Source organism: Dermacentor albipictus, chromosome 10 (genome assembly GCF_038994185.2).
Source record: "Dermacentor albipictus isolate Rhodes 1998 colony chromosome 10, USDA_Dalb.pri_finalv2, whole genome shotgun sequence".
NCBI classification, from domain to species: Eukaryota; Metazoa; Arthropoda; class Arachnida; order Ixodida; family Ixodidae; genus Dermacentor; species Dermacentor albipictus.
The window spans coordinates 82,175,552-82,199,873 of record NC_091830.1 but is presented as its reverse complement, the minus strand read 5'-3'; the positions used below and the strand labels follow the sequence as shown (position 1 = coordinate 82,199,873).

Genomic DNA, 24,322 nt, shown 5'->3' with positions numbered 1-24,322 from the left:
GTGCGTCTTACACAGCGACGCATCTTACATATGAAGTTTAACCCACTGAAGATCGGATGTGCCGAACGTCTGCACTAATGACAAAGTTGAATGTCGAAAGAACGTTCAGCTAACAACTTTCGCTTGACGTGAAATAGTTTCATTTTGTGTATAGATGAAATGCAGCGAGTTGTTTTGGCGGGTCGAGGTGGGAAGTTACCTAAATCTCTTATAAACAGCGGTTTGTGGAAGGTTAGCCTTACTTGCCTCAAAATTGCTTAAGTATAGAATATTGTGACGAAGATGCGCGCATGCGAACCCATTAGTATCTCATTACAAAATGTGTGTCTTTGTATATCAAAATTTCCTACCTGTTTTTAGGTGGCGAATATTATACATGAATGCGGCCTTTACACCGGGAAATAGCGGATTTTTTTTTCCTTAAATATTTTTCGATACTTCGTTTACATACTCAATAAAAAGAACCCAGCCTTATTTCCTGAGGGTTATGCGATTTCGCACGTAGTTAGCGAAATAAAAATTCACTCAACCGTTCTTCCGTGTGAGGCAAAGGTTCTGCACACCGGAAGCATTATTAAACACTTCAAATATGACAATTTCCCCCTTCTTTTCTCGCGCATTAGAGACAGCGCAAGCGAGATAACGAGCACTGACACCAGGCCATGTGGCAGGACAAGAGAGAGAGAGAAAGGCGAACACAGGGAGGTTAACCAGTGATTATCTCCGGTTGGCTACCCTGTACTGGGGGAGGGGCAAGGGGATGCGATAGGTGAGAGGGAGGAGTTAAAAAAGGAAACAAACACCTAAACACATACACGCACGTACACACGAACTGTTTCTGTGGGCACTGTCACACAGCCCGCAAAGACGTTCCGAGTGTTAAACAGGGTCACCGTACAATCCTACATCAGACAGTGTGCAGTCACAATTTGTCAGAAATTCCCGTGTGTTTAGGTACCGCAGCAGCGCCTTCATAGCGTATCGCGCTGATGTTCGCGTGGCCCAGCTTCCAAGGATCTTGTTTTCTGTCTTGGGCGCTTGTCGAGTTGGTCTAGGGTGGCTGAGAGGACTGCTGATTGCGGGTTGGAACGAGAGCGCCGACAAAGAAGGTGCACGTTTTTTTTTTTCATTGCACCCGCAGAAGTCACAAAGTGGGCTGTTGGCCATTCCGATAAGGAAAAAGAACGCATTCGAAAATGCTACTCCAAACCATAGACGGACTAGAAGGGTGCAGTCACGTCATGGAAGCTCGATCGGAATACGGGGCTGTAAATTAGGGTCCTTGGTATGAAGGCATGCACTCGTGAACTCAGATGAAATCCACTGAGCTAATGTCAGGTCACGCGCAAGTGCTGAAAGTTTCTTCGCTGCGTCGGCTCTCGAAAGGGGAATGACAACGCAGTTGACGCTGACATGGGCAGATCGGGCAACTGCGTCTGCTTGCCATGTATTCCACAGTGACTTGGCAACCACAGATATACTATATGGTGTCCTTCAACTATGCGATTGTGGACTTCCCTGATCTTTGCGACGAGCTGCACACGTGATACACGGCGCAGTGCTGAGAGTACAATCTGTAGGGCTGCCGTGGAATCACAGAATACGGACCATGCATTGGGTGGTTCCTCCTGAATGAAATGAAGAGCCGCACGCAGGAATACCAATTCAGCAGCTGTCGCTGATGATGCATGTGACGTATTTAGCTGTATTTTGACGGATCTTGTTGGGATCACCACAGCGGCAGCTCAACTTGCAGATGTGACAGCCATCGATGTAAACGTGCACGTAGCCACTGTGTACCTTATGCAAAATTTCTAATGTGGCTTGCTTCAGGGCGAACGACCGCATGTTGGGTTTCTTCATGATTCCTGGGATGGTGAGGGGTATTTCAGGTGTGTGCAAGCAACATAAAGGTGAAGATAGTCTTGCTGCAGGCACGTAGTTCGTTGAAAATGAGGTACGATTGGCCACAATTATACGACTGAAACTCACGTGTGGCCTTTCTGTGGGTAGAGCGGCAAGATGGTGAGAAGGTAGTAGGGCAACGTGCCGAATATGCGCCCTGGGAGCGTTGGTTGCCAAGTACGTTCATATTGGGTGATCTCGAGCTATGACAATCGTTGCCACTGTAGACGAACACCTCGGAAGGCCGAGACACGTCCTTAGGGCTTGAGCTTGCAGTCCCTGCAGTACACGCAGGTTTGTTTTGCAAGCGTTACCAAGGACAGGAAGGCTGCATCTTACGTAACCAAGTAACAAGGCGTTATAAAGCTGCAGCATTGACCGCGCCGACGTGCCCCATGACTTTACGCCGAGAAATCTGAGGAGATAATTATTGTCATTAACCCCTTCTTTAAGTATTGTCATTAATTATTGTCATTAACCCCTTCTTAAGTAAACGTGCAGGCTCCATGATAGATCGCGGTCGATAATTACCCATAAAAAGTGATGTTTCCGTGCATTTGTAACTCCTTGCCCATCCACATTTAGAGTTATGCTTCATTACCTTCTGAGTGAATTTAAGAAGGCATCATTTCTTTGATGACTGCTCTCAGTTGCGTTTTCGCAAGTGCAGTGATGTTAACGTAGCTGCCTTTTGGAGCCGTGCTCGTACCTGCAGACGTGTTACAGCAGACGCCCAAAAACAAATGTCATCGGCATATATTGATACTTGAACTAGGTTGGGCAAGCGTCTGACTAGGCCAACGAGCACTACGTTGAATAGCGTCGGGCGAATTACTCCGCCTTGTGGTACTCAACGGAACGTTTGGTGTTGAGTCGTGGCGCCATCCTCGGTCAGCACGAAGAAATGTCTGGCGGTCAAATAACTTCACATCCCCTGAAAAGTGCGGCCACCGATTCCGGTTCAATCAGAGCATCTACCTTGGTATACCTCGCCACTCCCTTAACTACGGCGATGGACGTGGAGTCGCCTGGAGAGGTTCCTGGTCCGTCTACGTGAACAGCGACCGCACCGCGAAAGCGGTCTAGTCGCCCGAGTGACACCGACAGCGAGGACACTGTGATCTACTCAGGGACCAGTGATGAAACCTCGGATGACAGCGATTTCGTGCCCGTAGCGAAGCACAAAGCAAAGAGAAGACTCGTCAGGACGTCCCCTTCCACAAGTAAGGCAACTGTGATCCCGACGCGAAAGCCATCAGACCTCACCATTTTATATGTGCCTGTGGCTGCTAGCGACAATCTAAACCGGATCAACCGCCAAGCCACATCTGTATCGCTCGAGGCACTCGTTCCGGGTCAGATCAAAGATATAAGGATCAACGCCCGTAAGAACATCCTCGCTATAGATGTCACAAACCGCAGCGCGCTAGACATTCTAAGCAACGTTAAGGTGCTGGATAGCATCAACGTACGCTGCTATAAACAAGACCATCATGACTCTACGGCCGGCGTTGTGTATGACGTAGATAATTCCATAAGCGATGCTGACCTGCATATACTCATCAAGCCGGCGACAGAGGGAATTGCCATATTGCAAGCTCGTCGCCTGGGACGCTCGCAGTGTGTCAAGCTAACTTTCAAAGGAGACAGCCTACCGTCCCACGTCAGGGTCGGTCACTTCCGACACATTGTACGGCCTTTTGTGCCAAAGCCGCTTCAGTGCAGGAAATGTCAAAGGATAGGGCACGTTAGTGCGGTTTGCACAAATGCTGCCGTGTGCTCACGGTGCTCTGGGTCGCACAGCTCCGACGCCTGTCGTGAAGAAAACAAAAAGTGCACCAATTGTCAGGGCTCTCACGATGCAACTTCGAAGAATTGCCCACATGTGAAAAATGAGGCGAAAGTCTTGAGGCAAATGGTCAGGGATGGTTCCTCGCACAGGGAGGCTGCCGCTAAGGTGCGACGTCGACGTTCACGTCGCCGGAGATCTAGGAAACCCACTGCTATTGCTAAGGATGCACCGCGCCCACTGACAGTCCAGAAACTTCCGCATACAACTAGCAATAGCAGCAATGACATTCCTCAGCAGAAAGTCTCCAATATCATTGCCTCAAGCGACGAGTGGCCGCCATTGCCACGGCTAGATCCACCAGCGGAGCGACAAGATGTAGTACGCTCGCCGAATCACGCTTCACCTCCTGGCAACCAAGACAACGACAAACAAGTTGTCACCATGATAAGGGCTCTTATGAACACGCTACGAGCACTAGTGACTGCCATACACACTCCGGCAGCTCGAGGCGCACTTCAAATACTGGATGCCCTGTATCCGGTACTTTCCGGTATTGAGAAGTACCATGGCTGCTCCTCTACATTCGTTCCTTAAAGAGGTCAAAGAAGCGTCTATCTTCCAATGGAATGTCAGAGGCATTAAATCGCGCATTTCGGACTTTCGTCCGTTTGTTTTTAAGAACAAATTTCCAATAATTGTCATTTGTGAGCCAAACGTTGAGAGCGCCATCCGCCTGTCAGGATATGAAGCTTTCATGTCTGCCACCTGTACCGACCGCAGCAAAGTCATCGTTTATATCAGATGCGATTTCACATATGTTTTACACCCAGTGGCACCTGATGACAACAATCAATATGTGTGTTTGACTATAAAATGCAAGAACGCCGCACTCACGCTCATAGGTGCCTACATTTCACCTTCGAGTCGATTTGACAGCTCAAGACTAGATGGAATTTTAACAGCGACACCTGGACCATGGGTTATTACCGGCGACTTCAATGCGCATCATCCGCTATGGGGAAGCTTAAAGATGGACTGTCGAGGAAGACGTGTACTATCCTTCGCGTCGGACCATGAGCTCTGCTGCCTAAATGATGGCAGTCCCACCTTTCTGCGGGGATTGACATACAGCAGCTGCCTGGACTTGACTTTTGTTTCGAGATGCCTCAGTGCCAGAGTGAAATGGTTCACGGACAACGAAACGCATGGTAGTGACCACGTTCCAACGTATGTTAAAATCGACGGCATACGCAAGTCACACTCTACTACAGTTCATCACATCGACTGGCCTAAATACACGTCGCTCATGGAGAAGAATCGCCAAGAGATCCGGGACTGTCTGCCTGGCAACATCGAGAAGCTAATTAACGCCGCTGCTCAAGAAGCCACAAGATCTTTTAGGCCTATTCCTAAATTTTCTGAATTCGAAGCAGAATTGGAGCGGCTTCGAGCAATCCGCCGTCGCGCGGAAAGAAGGTACAGGCGCACCAAGTCCATCTACGACCTAAGGGAGGCGAGACGCATACAGAAGAAGATCCAGCGTCGGATCAACTCCCTGCAGTCTCTAAGATGGCAAACCTTCTGTGATACCCTTGACCCGCATAAACCCCTGTCACATATATGGAGAACAGTGCGTGGTCTTCGAACATCACCGCAACAACGCCACCCTTTCAAATGCCTGGCTCTCTACCAAGGTCGCAGGGAGATCGACGTAGCGGACGACTTCTGTTTCAAGGTCGCTGGTCTACCGCCATCGTTCGCTACACGTGATCTCCGTGATGTTCCAATCTCGCGGGATTCTCGTATGGACAATCTGTTTTCCATCGAGGAGTTGCAGGCGGCGTTGGCAGCGTGCAGACGTTCCTCATCGCCTGGGCCTGACGGGGTGACATACGCAGCTCTTGGAAACCTTGGTCACACAGCCCGGCATGCACTTCTAGACGTGTACAATAATTCATGGCGTGAAGGCGAAGTTCCAGCTGCATGGAAGTCCAGCCGCCTTGTGCCTTTGCTCAAGCCAGGTAAATCACCCCTAGACGTGGCGTCTTATCGTCCCATTGCTCTGGCCAGTTGTCTAGGCAAGGTGATGGAGAGGATGGTGCTGACGCGTCTAGAGTGGTATCTAGAACATTACAAGTTATATCCTGACGCTATGGCAGGCTTTCGACGCGGACGCTCTTCTATAGACAACGTCATAGATCTTGTCTCGTCTGTTCAGCACGAAAAAAGCCTCAGGAGACTGTCAGCGGCGATGTTCCTAGATGTTAAAGGCGCATATGACAACGTAACCCATCAAGCCATCCTGGACGCCTTGGGTGATGTCGGCCTAGGCGGCCTTGTTTTTCAGTGGATATCCAGCTTCTTGAAGGACAGGTCATTCTTTGTGCAAACAGAGGACGGTGCGTCATCACAACGCAACACCTACCGAGGCGTACCACAAGGCGGAGTCTTGAGCCCCACTCTATTTAACCTGGTGCTCATCGACCTGGTTCATACCCTTCCGGAATCCGTCCATGTGTCGATCTATGCAGACGATATATGCATTTGGTCATCAGGAGCGACGCGTCCTCAGGTGCGCGCCAGACTTCAAAAAGCGGCCACACTAACATCAGGTTATCTTCGAGCACGAGGTCTGGAGCTGTCCTGCGAGAAGTGCTCTATAGTCGCTTTCACGCGTAAAGCAATGAAACCATACGTTATCAGAATTAATGGACAGCCAATTGCCTACGAGAAGACGCACCGCTTTCTAGGAGTGATAATGGACCGAGACCTTTCCTGGAGTCCTCATATCTCCTACCTAAAACGGAAATTAGTCGTGATAACCCACGTGCTCAGATTTCTTGCGGGAAAGTCATGGGGTGCGTCTGTGAGTGCGATGCTCCAACTCTATAACGCACTGTTCCTAGGTCTCCTGCGCTATAGCTTACCTGTACTGGGTGGGACCGGCAAGACCAACCTCCGTGCCCTCCAATCTCTACAAGCTCAAGCTCTGCGAATTTGCCTTGGTCTTCCAAGATGTGCGTCCACGGCAGCAACAATAGCCATCGCGCATGACCACCCCATCAACACGTATCTTCAAGTCGACACTTTAAGGATGCATATCAGGCACTTCGCCCGACTTCCATCGCATCATCTCGCCTCCCTTCCTGCCGCTCGACCTCGTTCAGCGTTTAGCAAGATTATTGCTGCCAACCATGGAATTTTACCATCAAACTTCACGCCTGCAGCACGACCATCTCAACCGCTGTGGTGCCTCCATCCACTCCAGGCTCTTCTTGTTATTCCCGGTATCAAAAGGAAAACAGAGATGTCAACATTTGCCCTCAGACAAACCGTGCTTTCAGTGCTACATGAACAGCACAGAGGACGCATCCATGTTTACACAGACGGTTCTGTATCCTCTAATAGTTCAGCTGGAGCAGTGGTGATTCCCACAGAGTGCGTCACCCTCAAGTTCAAGACATCTCACATTACATCATCGACGGCTGCAGAACTCGCAGCTATCCGTGCTGCTCTGGAGTTCATTGCTCAGAAATCATCACATTCATGGTCCATCTTATGTGACTCAAAGGCAGCTCTTCAGTGTCTGACGTCCCCTTTCAACCATGGACCAAATGAGCAACTAGTCGTAGACATCCGACTACTCCACCATCACGCAATCAACAAGGGACACAACATCATCTACCAGTGGATACCGGGTCACTGTGGAATTTCAGGAAATGACAGTGCGGATGACGCTGCCCGGTCGGCTCATGATGGCGCCCAGATTATACCCATACCGCTGTCAAGAACAGATGCAGCAACAAGTCTTCGCTCCCTCGCCCGTGAGCTTACACAGAATCTGTGGAACACCAGTGAATTTACGAACGCACGTCTCCACAAATTGGATCCACGTCTGCAACTCCGCCTACCACCAGGGTTGCCACGAGCGGAAGCAACACTTCTGTGCCGCCTGTGGCTCGGCGTGGCATTCACGAACTCATATTCATTCCGCATTGGAATGGCCGACAGCCCTACTTGTGACACCTGCGACTGCGAGGAGACGATTGAACATCTCCTTTGTGACTGTCCCCGTTACGCAGTGCGAAGAACAGTGCTCGTGACCGCTCTCGCAAAACTGGACAATCGCCCCTTTACAGAGGAAAAAGCTCTAGGACATTGGTCCAGACGGGCTTCGGCATTCAAGGCCTTAAGGGCTTTGTTGAAGTTTTTAAGGACATGTGAATTGTGCGACCGCCTTTGAACGTTGTAGAGCGTAGTTTCGCGTTACTGTGTGAATTTTTTTCTTTTTATTTTCTTTTTCCTTTTCTTCTTTCTCCTTTTATTCCCTTTACCCCTTTCCCCAGCACAGGGTAGCCAGCCGGTACTTACACTGGCTAACCTCCCTGTCTTTCCTCTCCTTTGCCTCCTCCTCCTCCTCCTTGGCATAATGTGCTATATTAACATAGGCGTCTTTTACATGAAGGAATAATGCCGCAGTGAGTCGTTTCAGACATTTATGATGCTGAACGAACGTGACCAAATCGACGACATTATCTGTGGATGAGTGGCCACGCCGAAAGCCAGCCATAGCATCTGGGTACACGTTGTAATTTTCCAGGTACCATTCCAGGCACGTCACAATCATTCTTTCCATTATTTCCCTATGCAACTGGTCAGAGCGATGGGGCGCTACGCTGACAAATTTAACGGTGATTTACCAGGTTTGAGAAGTGGAACCAAGCGGCTGCATTTCTATTCACGTGGAACCAAACCACTGCGCCAAGACTCGTTTTAATGGTTTAGCAGCATGAATCGTGCTTTCTGCTCAAGATTGGCGAGCGCCGCATAGGTCGCGCCGTCCGGTCTAGGTGCTGAAGAGCACCTGCAAGTCGCCAGTGGCGCTTCAAGCTCTTCTATCGAAAGCATTACATCCATGCGGGAATATTGTGGCACAGGAGTGGCACATGGTGTAAGTGCGCGTTGGAGCTGCAAGCTGGCAAGTCTTTAGCAAAACTCTTCAGCAACGTCAATTTCTCGGCGACCTTGGTGCAAAGCAAGGAATTTGAAAAGAACACGCTGTTGCGGTGACACGAGAAGTCCACGCACAGTTCCCCATATCTGGGATAATCGTTGACGTCGATCAAGCAACTCAGAGAAACGTTTCCATCTTTGAGGTTGCAGTCCATCGATGCGGCGTTGAATCTACTTTTGCGTCCACCTTGCCTCTCGGATATCATGGATGGATTTTGTTCTCCTGTATCTTCTTTCAGCCCGTCGGCGAATTGCTAGTAGTAGCTGCAGTTCGGCTTCAAATTCTTCATATTTCGGGAAAGGCTGAAAACTATGCGTAGCCTCTTACATAGTATTCTGAATTTCGTGTTGCAGACTTGAATTGTTCCCTTGCTGACCTACTCCCGCCATGTGCGACCGAAGTGCCGACCAATCAATTCGCCGGAGAGTCGTGGAGGATTGGATTGGATTGGAGACAACTTTATTTATACCTGCAGTTGGGCGCGCGCGTGCCCCGATGAGGGCCTACGTCATTATCGAAGTCGCCGTTACTCGGCGCGGGTCTCCGCTCGCCGTTGCCGGCTCGCTGAGTCCGTGCCTTTCGAGCGCCTCGAGGACCTGCTGGACGGCCCAGAGCTGATCGTCTCGGTCGTAGCTCTTCGCGGCTGCCTCGAGCCGCGGTGGGAGTGTTCTTGATTTCGAATCTTCTGGATATTTGACGCAGTCCCACAAGATGTGCGTGTAGTCTGCAGTCTCCCTGCGGCAGACTCTGCACATATCTGTCGGATATGTCTCGGACTACATACGATTCATCAGTCTCGGGCTCGGTAGTGATCCGGTCTGGAGCTGTCTCAGTACTACCGCCTCCGCTCGACTAAGTCTCGGGTGCGGGAGTGGGAGAGTCCTGCGAGCCAGGCGGTAGGCCTTCGTGATTTCACTGTAATCTGTCATGTGGTCCTTCGTTCCGAACCACGTCGGACGGTCTGTCGCCGGGGCGCGGTTGGTTAGCGCTCGCGCCGCTGCGTGTGCCGTCTCATTATGGTTCTCATTGCGTCCCGATGCGTCGCACGCGTGAGGCGGGAACCACTAGAGTCGTACTTTTCGTTCTTTTAGTTTGACCACTCGCAGTACGCGCTCAGCCTCCCTGCAGATTTGGCCTTTGGCGAAGTTTCGCACCGCCTGTCTTGAGTCGCTCAGCACCTTGTGGCAGTCTGCGTCGGCGATGGCCAGGGCGATGGCTACCTCCTCCGCTTGTTCCGCTCCGACGCTTCTCACGCTCGCTGCCATCCTCGTGGCGCCCGTTGACGCCTCTATGACGACCGCTGCGAAGGCGTTCCGTTGGTATTCGGCCGCGTCCACGTACCGCGCGTGTTCGTCATTGTCATGCTGGTCAATGAGAGCTTTGGCCCTGGCCGCTCTTCTTCCCTTGTTGAACTCGGGATTCATGTTCTTCGTTATGGGGTTGATTCTGGTCTGGCTTCGGACCTCTTTGGGGACGGGTAGCTTCACCTGCACCTCGTTTGAGCGTCTAATTCCCAGATCGTCCAGTATCTTCCGGCTTTGGTCATGGACAGCCGCTCCAGTTGAGAAGTCCGTTGCGCTTCGGCTATTTCTTCGAGCGTATTGTGTAATCCGAGTTGTAACAAGCGGTTCGTGCTCGTGGACTCGAACAGGCCCAGCGCCGTCTTGTACGCTCTTCTGATGAGCACGTTGATTTTGTTTCGTTCGTGTTGCAGCCATCTGTGGTAGGCTGCAACGTACGCAACGTGGGTGATGACGAAGGATTGGACGAACCTAAGTAGGCTCTCCTCTCTCATGCCAGCCTTTCGGGAAGTGACTTGTTTTAGGAGTCGAATCGCGTTGGCTGCTTTTGCCCTGAGACGGGTCATAGTTTCGCCGTTTCTTCCATGCTTTTCGATGACCATGCCTAGGATCCTAATTTTGCGGACCTCGGGGATCACGTTGCCGGATTTGGTGGCGATTCTGATTTTTTCGTTTTCGAGTTGTCTGGTCTTGCTTCTGCTGTTCTTCGTAGGTGGGAGTATTAGGAGCTCCGATTTGCTCGGCGAACATCTCAGTCCGGTGCCTTCCAGCTGGTCTTCTATTGCATCGACAGCGGCTTGCAGCGCACCGTCGATGTGGGCGTCGCTGCCACCGGTCACCCATAGCGTGATATCGTTCGCGTAGATGGTGTGCCTGAGGTCTTCGATGTGACCGAGTTTCTCGGCCACTCCGATCATTACCAGGTTTAACAGCATCGGCGAAATGACCGATCCCTGCGGTGTGCCGGTGCTCCTGAGCTTCTTCTCTTGAGTCTGTAGGTCGCCTGCTCGTAGCTCGACGGTCCTGTCCGTGGGGAAGTCCTTGATAGTCTTGCCACCTGCTTAAAAACGTACTGTTCTGCCTTAGCTGTAGCTAAAAATAAATATTTCCAACAGATTTACCTTCTCTCTTAAATTCAAGCAATAATCGAGCTCTCTTAATATTGCTCTCTTAATCGAGCAATAAAAACGGTGAATGCATTGCCGGCGCACTTGTTTTATTTTTCGCACTGCACGATTCAGCACTATATAAATTCTTTATGTTTATGCAGCATATATGAAAGTACAGCTGGTTCAGAAGCATTAATAATCTACTAACGGTAATGCATGAGTGCAGATGAAAAGGAACAGGTGCACATGCATAAATACATTCCAAACTTTTTGCTACCGCATGTAAGCAAAAATTTAAACTAACTTGTAGATAGCCGCTATAGAGTTATGGCTTTATACACTCTTTGTAGACTTGGCTATAAAATGTCTGTGTCTATAGAGTGTCTATAGATTAATGAAAATTAATGTTTGTTGACAAATGTCCGCAGAATATCATAGAAAGAAAGTGTATCAGACTATAAAGTTCTGTTTTTGTAAACTGAAGTCTATAGAATGTCTATAGACTATCTATACACATTTGTATATAGACATTCCATAGACTTCAGTCTACAAAAATAGAACTGTAAGCCTATACACTTGTCCATAGACAGTCTATAGACAGTCTATAGACTCAGACTTCTTACAGGCTAGTCTATAAAAAGTGTATGGCCATAAGTCTATAGACAATCTATAGAATCAGACTTTTTATAGACTAGTCTATAAAAAGTGTATGGTCATAAGTCTATAGAGCATCTATAGACAGTCTATAGACTCAGACTTCTTATAGACTAGTCTATAAAGAGTGTATGGCCATATGTCTAAGGACAGTCTATAGACAATCTATAGACTCTGAATTCTTATAGACTAGTCTATAAAAAGTGTATGGCCATAAGTCTATAGACAGTCTATAGAATCAGACTTTTTATAGACTAGTCTATAAAAAGTGTATGGTCATAAGTCTATAGACCATCTATAGACAGTCTATAGACTCAGACTTCTTATAGACTAGTCTATAAAAAGTGTATGGCCATAATTCTATAGACAGTCCATAGACAATCTATAGACTCAGACTTTTTATAAACTATTCTATAAAAAGTAGGGCCATAAGTCTATAGACTGTCTATAGACTGTGTATAGACACTTTATAGACTCAGACTTTTTATAGACTTGTCTATAAAAAGTGTATGGCCATAAGTCTATATACTGTCTATAAACTAGTCTAAAGAAATGTCTATAGACTGTCTATAGACTTCATAGACAAATGTCTATAGACTGTCTATGGACTTTCCATAAAAATTTTGGTAAGGGAAGAACAAGTGCGTGGATGTTTAGGCGTGATAATTTTAGTAAAAGGCGAGAGTGTGGAACCTTATCGAAATCCTTTTCGAAATCTAAAAACAGGGCGTCAGTTGGAATGTTAGAGTCGAGGTTTAAATAAATATTATGAATAAATAAAGCTAACTGCGTTTCGCATGAGTGATCTTTCCTGAAGCGATGTTGATTAGGGTGAAAGAACTTTACTGACGTTATAAAGTTAGCAACATGAGAGTGAATGACATGTTGCATGATTTTGGAGCATACGCTGGTGAGTGAAATGGGGCGGTAGTTACCTGGGGAAGACCGATCACCTTTCTTGAAGAGTGGAGACACTGGTTTAGAGACAACACTTCCTCCATGGCCAACCTATTTCTTGCGGTGCGCTCGTAGACAAGCTGCTCTTTTTAACGTCCATGCACTACTTTTTCAGAGCTCTGGGAGAAGAGCATAACTAAACATACGCTCTGCCTTTCGAGCACTGAAAGAAGCGCTTAAGACTTCAAATTGCCGTTCTTCTGTCGGTGACTTCGGGTCAGCTCAAATAATCTGATTCGTTGTGGTGGAGTAATTTTTACATGTCATAAAATTCACTACTACAATTCGCACAAAATCCTATTTTGTTACATCGTGATCTACATAATTTAAGAGCATTTCAAGTAGGGTACGGATTCCCAAAAGATTCCACAGAGCTGGTCGTCATATTGCGACAGAGTTTCCTGGTCATCATCAGCCTATAGACATCGTTTATCTGCATCTTTATTATACTAATAAAGGTTCGATTCGCCATTGTTTATTGACGACGTATTTAAATGCGTGCTCTGCGCACACTGAACATTGAACGCTTCCTCGCCCCAAGTGGGCAGTTCTGCTGCCTGGCTTTCGGAGGAAAACCTCATTTTTCTAATTATCTTGAACTCGTTCATTTTTCAACGTGATCGGGCTATTCAGACAGAATGCCAAATTGTATTTAGGGCAATACCAAGGCTCACTGGTTTCAATAGCCAGATGGACACTCTCCGTAAATCTCGCCTTATAGACGTGTGTACTGTAAACTGATTTATTCATTGCAGAAGCAGTTACTGTGAAATTGCTATAGGAAACGCTAAATGGCGAACAGACTCAGTGAAAATTGTTATGGTTCCAAAAATATTAACTGTCCCTAACTTTAGTAATTTAACACACGCGTACAAGGAACGGCACCTGCTTCCTGTACTCTTCATTGGTAGGTATGGGATTATTCATACAGCTGCCTTTATCAGATATCAGGAACACAGCCTGTGGACTACCATAAGAGTAGTATCATTCGTTCAGTCTTTCTTTGTGACTTCCTTTTCTTTTTGAAAGACTTTATTGGTCACCTTCTTTGTTCCATATTGCGACAAATTTAGATTTTTCTCTTGGACGTAGTCTTGCATGCTGCTAATTCCGTTACTCCAAAGTCAAATGCTGCAAAGGCATTTCCCTTCAGGTCCATCCATATGTCAAGATTGCCCTCCTGGCAAATGCAACAGTGTCGTCAGTAGCTTGTATTCCAGCACCGTTACTTGTGAGCACTTGAACAATGCACACCTAAAAAAAATGAGAGAGAGTACATAACTGAAACAAAACAATGTATTCAGTTATTCTAACCTTGTTCCATGCGTCGAACCATACTCACACTTTCAAGATTAGGTGAGAGGCGCTTGCCGATTGCACACCCACCACAAGCAAGACATTTCCTCCCCTTATATATAATATTTCCCATTTCAATAACTAGTGAAGATAGTTTCCCTTAACGTTTCCTTGGGTTTGTTGTCTCCTAGCTTGAATAATTGTGCCCAACAATTACAATCAGGAGGGGTTCCAGAGAGGTGGGAGTGTGGGCCCTTCTTTTTATTTTCCTTTCTAAGTTTCTATTTCCACATACATACATACATACATACATACATACATACATACATACATACATACATACATACATACATACATACATACATACATACATACATACATACATACATACATACATACATACATACATACATACATACATACATACATACAAAGACCTTGAAATGTGCTTGAGAGCTATCCTCCCCCTTCCCCTCTAGCAAAGTAAAACGTCATACATGAGTTGTGACTGGCGAAAATCGGGCCTCTTTGTTCCCATTATCATTTCTTCCATGTGAAGTTCTCTACTCCGGCAGCTTTTTGCGTTCAGGTAGCTTACCAGGCACATTGGCCATCTGCATATTTAAGGATCACCTACTAGGTGAGGCCTATGTTAACATGATACGGTAGTTCCGCCTCTATGGCGCTAAGTGCTCTTCCGATGGCAGATAAAGTGCACATACACGCATGCACAAGAAAGCAGACGGGACGACAGTTGCCACCGTAGCTCAATTGGTAGAGCAACACCCGCGTAATTCCGAATATGATGGTTCGGTTCCCACGAGTGACACACTGTCTTATCTTCCACTTTCTATTCCCTTACCCTTAGTATTTAGGCATTGCGGTTATCAGCACAGTTAACTACGGTAATGCATTTCTTGGCGTCGCCCTCTGCTGGCTTCGCATAGCTATGCACATTCACAGCCACTCAGCTACCGCTGTAGCACAGCGGCTGTGGCATTGCACTCGTGAGCTCGAGTTCGCGGTTTCGATCGCTCTGCCGGCGGCCGCGTTTAGATAGCATTGACAAGCAACGAAGCTACATTGACTTTGATTTGGTTAGACGTTAAAGATCCGAGGTGTTAAACAATACCGCGGAGTCACCCCCCACTACGATGTGCCTCATGAACAGATTGTGTTGCTTGCTCTTAAAGTCCTAAAATTAATTCAAAGTTTATTTCAGCTTTGTTGAAATATTTATTTCGGCTCAAAATGGTTCATGATGTGCGAGGTGCAAGTGCCACTCGATGGCACCGCGGTTACTGCTTCTGGGTCCCGGCCGAACATTGCCTCTCTGTTTAGTTCAATCCGCAGTGGCGCTGGTGTGGAAACTTTATACTTTTTTACACAACAGCCGCCTCACCTCGTTCAGGAATGGCTGCCTCAAGACAACGGTGTACTGCAGATAGCTCGAATGCAGCCGCATACGACATAGTTAAAGATTTCACCACACATCTCTTCCGTTAACTTGAAGCGCAAGAACAAGCGAATTTTATCACCTTAAAACTGGCCAGCTCACTCAACAAATTCGTTACAATGCGTTGCCCTATGGCAGGTAATCCCACCACAATAATGCTAAAGAGATAAGCGTTTGTATGCAAACCAAAGCATTGCATTTTTCACTGCGCAGGATAAGCATTTTATATTGCTACTAGAATCCGCTCGCATTACCGACATACCACCCAAGTAAAACTGTTGCCTTCTTTATAAAATACCTTTCAGTTCCGTAGAATAAACCGGTTACTCGGACTGATCCCTGGTGATGAGAACGAAATCGGTTGGAAGGTAGGTACTGGCCATATCATCCAGAATAAGTTTTGTTTCGCTTTCTGCAGTTATTGTTGGTACAGCCGTTTACTCTGCTTCTCCAATAGACAGCCAGATGTGTCTGTACATCACCTAGTATTCATTCAGTTTTGTAATTCCTAAGCAAAGGCCCGATTAACTTCCCACAATGACGAACCATGCTACCTAGAAACACCTGATGTAGGCGAACTGTACAAAGTTATGCATAAAATTGTAGATAGAAGGTTTTTGCATGCCGATGATGAAGGATTGTCACAAGCGTTTATTGAAACCTTGCCTCGAGCACACCAATTGTTAGGGATACGTGCGCACTTTATTAATGATGCTATAATTTTCCGCGAATACAAAACCATCAGCATCAAACCATCAGCAGCAAATCTAGAACAGCTGATACTGACTGCAGCATGTGATTTGATTTTCACTCTCCTTGAATCCATGCGCCCATTTTCTTTATATTTCCTCCAGGAATAAAGATGCATTACCTGAGCCTGACAAAGTTTGAAGCACTTACCAAAGCTTTCTCTCCCGCGAAGGTGTACTCAATAGGCAATTGTAGCTTCGTGTATAGTAGCGAACTCTGCGAGGAAACAGCGCACAGTGAGAGAGATGGACTGCTTATACTACTAGAAGGAGTGCTCTGAGTACGTAATGCTCTAGCGTGCGGCGAATATCGCGTTGACATCATGTCGCCAAGACCTCGAACTCTAAACAGCGATGTCTGCTGTAGTTACCTTCGCGCGAATGCAAGTGACAAAACCACCTTTTCTCTGATGAACACTCCTCTGTCGATTTATCTATGACTAATTTCTCGTCCTATACAATAAATGGAGGACATTCTCCGAGAAAATATCACTCCACTCTGGACTAAGCTTTCGGGCTTCACACATGGTATTCACGCTGTATTGGCATTGACTAGGTGTTACTTCGATTCGAGCGCGTTCCAAGTGTACCAGGTGCATGCAGTTTGTATTATATATACTACACAATCTGCGTGCGCTTTGCGTCGCGGGTTCATGGTGTCGGCGCGAACCTGGAGGCAGGAATACTGCCAGCATATGTTGTGCGCATGTGTAAATCTGGGCGCATCTGTGTGTGACTGGTGTTTAATAACAGGCGCCATGTTACTAAATATTCCCCAGAATCAGCAACGACAGTGATTTATCGAACGCAGTCACGTGTCAAGCGTTAATCCCGCAGAACATCCAGAACACCTGGAGCATCCCTAGAGATGATTCCAAGAGCTTCAAATACTTGAAATCACGTCTCCGTGATCCCATCCTCTCGTATGCCGGCCTTCACGAGCTCATGTTCTCCTACGACAACTTGCACATTGTAATATACGGTGTCTTCCATCCTTGGGAATTTTCACCGAGAAATGATTACGCAAATATTTGTCCTAATTATGAAGGTAGCGGCCGCAACACGAAGCACCGCCACGCACACACACATCATATTTTTCAATCTCAAGCTGAATAATGCGGTGTTTACCTTAACCGGCGTGAGGAAATAATGCAATTGTTTTCGTCCACGTGTATGCCGCTTTTGTCATACAACGTTGTATTCAGACACTATTGCAATTTAATACGTTTATGACATATCATTAGGTAAAAATATTCCACTATAAGAACGATTGTCTCCGTTAACTATCCTCAAGCCTCATAAAATACGGTGCTCAGCTTCATCGCTTCTTATTTTCCGTGTATTCTGGGTAGTGTTTGTGTTCTTATTTCGAGTGCCATATTTGTTTATAAAGTGAGCACACTTTCCGTATATAAGGTTTCACCCTTTTTTCATTTCTGATTATATTTAGCATGGAGCCTACCATTCTTCTTGGCAGGGTGAGAGGACGTGATCAGCGGAATAACATTTTTTATGCCGTAAAGTGCTGCATTTCTGTAGACCCTGCTCTTTACCACTGTGGTCACGTCGAATGTAAAAAATAAAAAATATATTTTTAGAAGCATTCCAGGGAACACACAACGCCACACGGCTAATCGACTCTGCAGCAGCATCCAGTGAGCGCAGTTTTTGTACAGGCCCAAATTAAAGAAGACACCATTTGCAACGTCTCGCGGGTTCACAGCTATGATGAATAATAGAGAAGGAATGAGTAGGCAGGTCAGACAACTCGCTACCGTCAGTGATGATGCAATGGGGAAAAAAACGGGAGAAGGGAACGAATAAATACATAAACAGAAAACCTGGTGCTGATGTCCGTGCCGTCAATTTCTGTAATCGATGTTCCATTTTCGATCCATCGTCATAAGAATTAGCCCGGCTAACAAGGATTTTGCTGCAGCAGTGAACTTTTTCTTCCAACCCTGTGGCCTAGAGGTGAAAACAGCAAGGGTACGAGCCCAGGTTCTCACGGCCCCTCTAGGTGACCATATTTCTGTTTTTCGTGACATTTGTAACGGCAGGCAACTCGTACGTTAATAGTAAAGAGACACCTCAGATTGCTGGAGCGACAAGTTCACCCAATAATTTGACTAGCCTCGTAACATAGGAGTGTGTTAATCGCTGCAGCCCGATCACCATCATACGTGGTAAGTTTGGTTTCACTGTCCTTTGCCGGATACAACCGAACAAGCACGAAACTAACAGCTGGTTACCGTTCCATGTTTTAAAATGTGGTTTATAGCGTGAGATTTGATTGTATGGTTTCCGTGACGAATTAATACTAATGCTTTGCGGAATTTAACATAAAGGAGAGTCGAGCGTTTTTATTGACGTGAAGCAAAAGAGACACCAATACATACCTTATTCATCAGCAAAGCCAGGCCACAATCAAGTGCCTGCAATCAACAAATTTGGTTTATTTTAGTATGTAGTATAGCGGGAATAAGTATGTTATGTCCACTGTCTGTGTGTTCCAAGCTGCAATTTATTTACGTTCTCTCACCATGATTCCAAGTTTCCTATTCGCAATATGGAAATCTGAAGAGCTGCTTTGCAGCAATCGACAATGAATTCTGCCATCGAATGCATTGCCCCAATGCTAATAATTAGCAACATTATTTCAATTTTCTACTGCACTATTCCAGCGATGTAACGAATCTTTATTTTAGAGGGAATTCACTATAATACTTATTGCGCACAACTACTGAGTTGTAAGGCATCAGCAGGATATATATAACTGAAACTGACAGGCCGGCAGGAGTATTAGCAGAAGCGCTCTTCTTACAGTGCTACTGAAAGTCCTACTTTGCTACCACTATCTAAGATATGTCTTGCCAAATAACAGCACTCTAAAATTCCCGCACAATAGACAGCTACTCAGTTGTATGTGTACTGAAATTTGCTTTCATAAGTAAGTCATTGTGTAACTAACCCTGTCACCGAGTGAAAAAAAAAGAACATGAAACCTGTGTTGAAAAAAGCCTGCGCAAATCGCACACTATCAAGTAAATTTAAGCAAGCTAACTTTTCATCTTTCTAAAACATCACAACTCTCATTCGCTCGAATATTTATCGGTTACAACCTACTTATACACATGCCCTTTCATATGTCTGACAACGTTTAGATTGTTACTAGAAAAAGAGTCACAGTATATTTTCGAATGTCTGGTATTCCAATCTAATGGCTGACATCGGGATAAGATTTCATAACATTTGAGTTCAAAACGTGCTAAAGGCGTTGCTTGCTGGTACAAGACCTGTGGAAGATAATAATAATAATATTTAGGGTTTTACGTGCCAAACCCACTTTCTGATTATGAGGCACGCCGTAGAGGAGGACTCCGGAAATTTTGACCGGGTGGGGTTGTTTAAGGTGCACTTAAATCTAAGCACACGGGCGTTTTCGCATTTCGCCCCTGTCGAAATGCGGCCGCCGTGGCCGGGATTCGATCCCGCGACCTCATGCTAAGCAGCCCAACACCATAGCCACTGAGCAACCATGGCGAGTTCTGTGGAAGATACGCGCAGCAAACTGATGCTCTGGTGATTCTTTAGTTTTTGGGCAAAAAAGATTGACAATCTAGTCCGCGTAACGTAGTCACAGGTTTTGCTGAACTTCTACGCGTAATATACAGCAGTAAGGTTTAGGTCATGCTTTACAGTTGACATACACGACCTATTTGACGTTTGCAACTGACACAAGCGTCACTTACATAACCATAGAGCAGGATAATATTTCAAGCAAATAAAGTACGAATTTCAGGACATGTAGATGCTGCTCTTATGGCAAAGTTGTCAGGCTCTCTGCAAAGACAGCAACATATTTGCAACTGATTACGAACTATTGTTCACTTCTCGTGTTTATGTTGGTGATATCAATGTTGATGCTGCAGAACAACTGTGAACATACGCGTAAACGCACCTGTTCACCGATTTTTTGCACCATTAGTAGGCCAGGTCAGTGGCCACTGTACTCCTGAGCCCGGCGGTAATCTGGCCTAAAATTAAATTATTGAAATTGTGGGGTTTTACGTACCGAAACTACTTTTTGATTTTGAGGCAAGCCGTAGTGGAGGACTCCGGAAATTTTGACCACCTGGGTTTCTTTAACCTGCACCTAAATCTAAGAACACGGGTGTTCTCCCATTTCGCGCCCAATCGAAATGCGGCCGCCGTATCCGGGATTCGATTCTGCGACCTCTTGCTCCGCAGCCCAACACCATAGCCGCTGAGCATCCGCGGAGGGTGCATTTGGCCTAGCGATCATTCAACTATGATTGATTCGTGGTGCTCTAAAATAAATGTAATCAGTTTGATCTACCGGCGGAAAAGCGGCCTCACTCAGAAACCGTTATTCATTTCACCGGTCATCATCTTCATTCAACATCTCCGGCGCGAATAATATTTCACGTGCCTCAAGACGGCATTCTTCTTATCCATTCCGCCACTGCTGCAGCATACTGCCAATATCTGTGTTACTCACTTCCAGGTCCGACAGTTCCAAAACTTGGAAGCGCATCTTTTTGCAAAGAAGGCGACATCTTAAATTTCGGGTGTCCATCAAAGCTCTCGCCTATGTCCAAAGTGCGCGAGTACTGGCTTTGGTTTACGCTTAAGCCAGCAAATAGGTTTATGCATGCTTGCTTTTCTTTTCACCTGAGCACAACGCACATTTATTACTTGCCTTCAGCCATTCGTGTTTGGAAGTAGTGATGCCATTAACCGACCCTCCAAGGAGCACTTCTTTTTTGAGAAGGTATCCATGATCGGATTAGGTTTCTGGTGTTTCATGCATGCGCTCATGCTCACTGTAGAATGAAATCTGTTCTAGAATGAGACCTTGTTACGGGTAAGCGTTTCTGTGGTATCAAATGAGCATATACAAAGACGAGGATACTTAATATGGAAGAAACCAAACAAGCTTCTGGCACCAAGGCTGAGATGTCAAGCTGTGTCTGTCAGCTACTCTTGCCTCACGGGAAGGTTGTAATATATGGCTGTTGTAGCGTCGCTGCTCTTCATACTTTTGGTGACCACGGGCTACTCGGACAAAGGCTGAGCGCAACCGTCTTAGTGAGTCCTAAAGCCTGTTTATGGCCTCAATTTAGTTTATGGTATTTTACCTTGACCTCATTGGCCCAGTCATCGAACCATTTTCGAGTGCCACTTCCGTTACTGGCCGATTATCACGGGGCTCTCAGCTTGTCGGTTGCAGCCACATCAGTCCTTCCTCTATGTGAACAGCATCAACTGCCTAGAATTGATGTTACCATAGAAAAAACAAATCAAAAATACACACCAACCTTCTGAGCGACACAAGTGTTGCCATAGCTGAAGGACTCTTCTAGGACAGGATAACATTTACCTTATACAGAAGCTTTGGCATTTCTGTGCACTTCTGTGATAGCACCGCTCCTAAACGCCATAAAGCGTCTCCTACACTGCCAGCAGAGGACGCCACCAGCGCTCTGGCATCCCGTTCCAACTCGATAGCCCAATTGTATCAACGAAATTTTCTACGTAATTTGCGCCCATTGCCCTGTGCCTACGCTGCCGAAACATGCTGAACTGCCATGAGAAGCAGATCATCTTGACCGAGTAATAGAAGATGTCGATGTCTGTTCTATCGGCCAGCTAGACACTCACAATTCTGCGCATTGCCTGAGTGGCGCTATTTTTAGCCCGGCAAACGTATTCCTGTGCCTACCTTGACGGAAGCCTAAAAGCAGTGAAGAAGAAACTAGGAATTGGCAAGAATCAGATGTATGTGTTAAGAGACAATTCCGTCAATATGATTAGTAATATGGATGAGATAGTTCAAGTTGCTGAGGAGTTCTATAGAGATTTATACAGCACCAGTGGCACCCACGACGATAATAGAAGGGAGAATAGTGTAGAGGAATTTGAAATCCCAAAAGCAATGCCGGAAGAAGTAAAGAATGCCTTCGGAGCTATGCAAAGGGGGAAGGCAGCTGGGGAGGATCAGGTAACAGCAGATTTGTTGAAGGATGGTGGGCAGATTGTTCTAGAAAAACTGGCCACCCAGTATATGCAGTGCCTCATGACATCGAGCGTACCGGAATCTTGGAAGAACGCTAACATAATCCTAATCCATAAGGGGACGCCACGGACTTCAAAAATTACAGACCAATCAGCTTACTGTCCGTTGCGTACAAAATAGTTACCAAGGTAATCGCAAATAGGATAAGGAACACCTTAGACTTCTGCCAAGATGAGGACCAGGCAGGATTCCATAAAGGCTACTCAACAATAGACAATATTCACACTATCAATCAGGTGATAGAGAAATGTGCGGAATATAACCAACCCTTATATATAGCTTTCCTTGATTACGAGAAAGCGTTTGATTCTGTCGAAACCTGAGCAGTCGTGGAGGCATTACGGAATCAGGGTGTAGACGAGCCGTATGTAAAAATACTGAAAGATATCTATAGCGGCTCCACAGCCACCGTAGTCCTCCATAAAGAAAGCAAGAAAATCCCAATAAAGAAAGGCGTCAGGCAGAGAGATACGATATCTTCAATGCTATTCACAGCATGTTTACAGGAGGTATTCAGAGACCTGGATTGGGAAGAATTGGGGATAAAAGTTGATGGAGAATACCTTAGTAACTTGCGATTCGCGAATGATATTGCCTTGCATAGTAACTCAGGGGACCGATTGCAATGCATGCTCACTGACCTGGAGAGGCAAAGCCGAAGGGTGGGTATAAAAATTATTCTGCAGAAAACTAAAGTAATGTTTAACAGTCTCGGAAGGGAACAGCAGTTTACGATAGGCAGTGAGGCACTCGAAGTGGTAATGGAATACATCTACTTAGGACAGGTAGTGACTGCGGATCCGGATCATGAGACTGGAATAATCAGAAGAATAAGAATGGGCTGGGGTGCGTTTGGCAGGCATTCTCAGATCATGAGTAGCAGATTGCCATTAACCCTCAAGAGAAAATTTTGTAACAGCTGTGTCTTACCAGTACTCACGTACGGGGCAGAAACCTGGAGGCTTACAAAGAGGGTTCTACTTAAATTGAGGACGACGCAACAAGCTATGGAAAGAATGGGGGGTGTAACGTTAAGGGATAAGAAAAGAGCAGACTGGGTGAGGGAACAAACGCGAGTTAATGATATCAAGAAAAAGAAAGAAAAAGAAACGGGCATGGGCAGGACATATAATGAGGATAGAAGATAACCGATGGTCATTAAGGGTTACGGACTGGATTCCAAGGGGAGGGAAGCGTAGCAGAGGGCGGCATAAAGTATGGTGGGCGGATGAGATTAAGAAGTTTGCAGGGACAACATGGCCACAATGAGTACATTACCGGGGTAGTTGGAGAAGCATGGGAGAGGCCTTTGCCCTGCAGTGGGCGTAATCAGGCTGATGATGATGATGATGACGAACTTCCTTATTTTGTTGTTTTCTTTGCTACGAGTGCGTTTCTTTATTACTTTCGTTTGTTTGCAGCATCGGGTCGATGCTTTTTAAGAGAGGGGGTAATGACACGTGTACTTTATCGGGCGGCCACGTTGCGCCGCCTAACAAATGTTATCGCACTGCACGGGACGCGCCCTCATGTATCAGATGTTCTGGAAAGATATCGATGCTTCTATTCGCTCTCTGTTTTCGCCAAGCCTTACGTTATCTCATTTCATCGCCTGACGCGAATGGTGTAGAACTTTGTGGAAGACACGCGGGTCCCAACATTAGTCTGGAACATTCGACGATTGATGTATAAAAGCCGACGCGCTTGACCCGTTTATCAGATTTTCGACGGTCGCCGACCGTGTTCGCCGCTATCGTTGTATAGCCTGTCTTGTGGGCATAGGTTCGCCCAATAAAAGTTAGTTTTGTCATTCACAGTATTGCTACTGTGTTCTGCAACATCAGCCCCACGTGACAATATGGTTTTCGGAAAAGTAAATGCTTCATTATTAATAAAATGCTCAAATAATAAAAAAAATTCGCGTTGACCTAATGCGTAGCATCAATACAGCTTCTCACGCTTATATAGCAAAGCTACGCGGTGAAAAAG

The 24,322-nt window shown here is 46.3% G+C and overlaps 1 protein-coding gene across 2 annotated transcripts in view; it reads right to left on the bottom strand.

The window, feature by feature from the left end:
• Positions 1–13,746: 13,746 nt before the first annotated feature.
• LOC135904201 (uncharacterized) overlaps positions 13,747–24,322 on the bottom strand; it is a 56,063-nt gene continuing 45,487 nt past the window's right edge. For both annotated transcript variants that reach the window (XM_070527125.1, XM_070527124.1), the window contains exons 5-7: positions 18,633–18,668; positions 16,385–16,450; positions 13,747–13,986 (exon numbers count right to left, since the gene is read on the bottom strand). In XM_070527125.1, the coding sequence (XP_070383226.1) occupies positions 13,882–13,986; positions 16,385–16,450; positions 18,633–18,668 (207 nt within the window). In that variant the 3' untranslated portion in view covers positions 13,747–13,881. The remainder of the gene's footprint in view (positions 13,987–16,384; positions 16,451–18,632; positions 18,669–24,322) is intronic.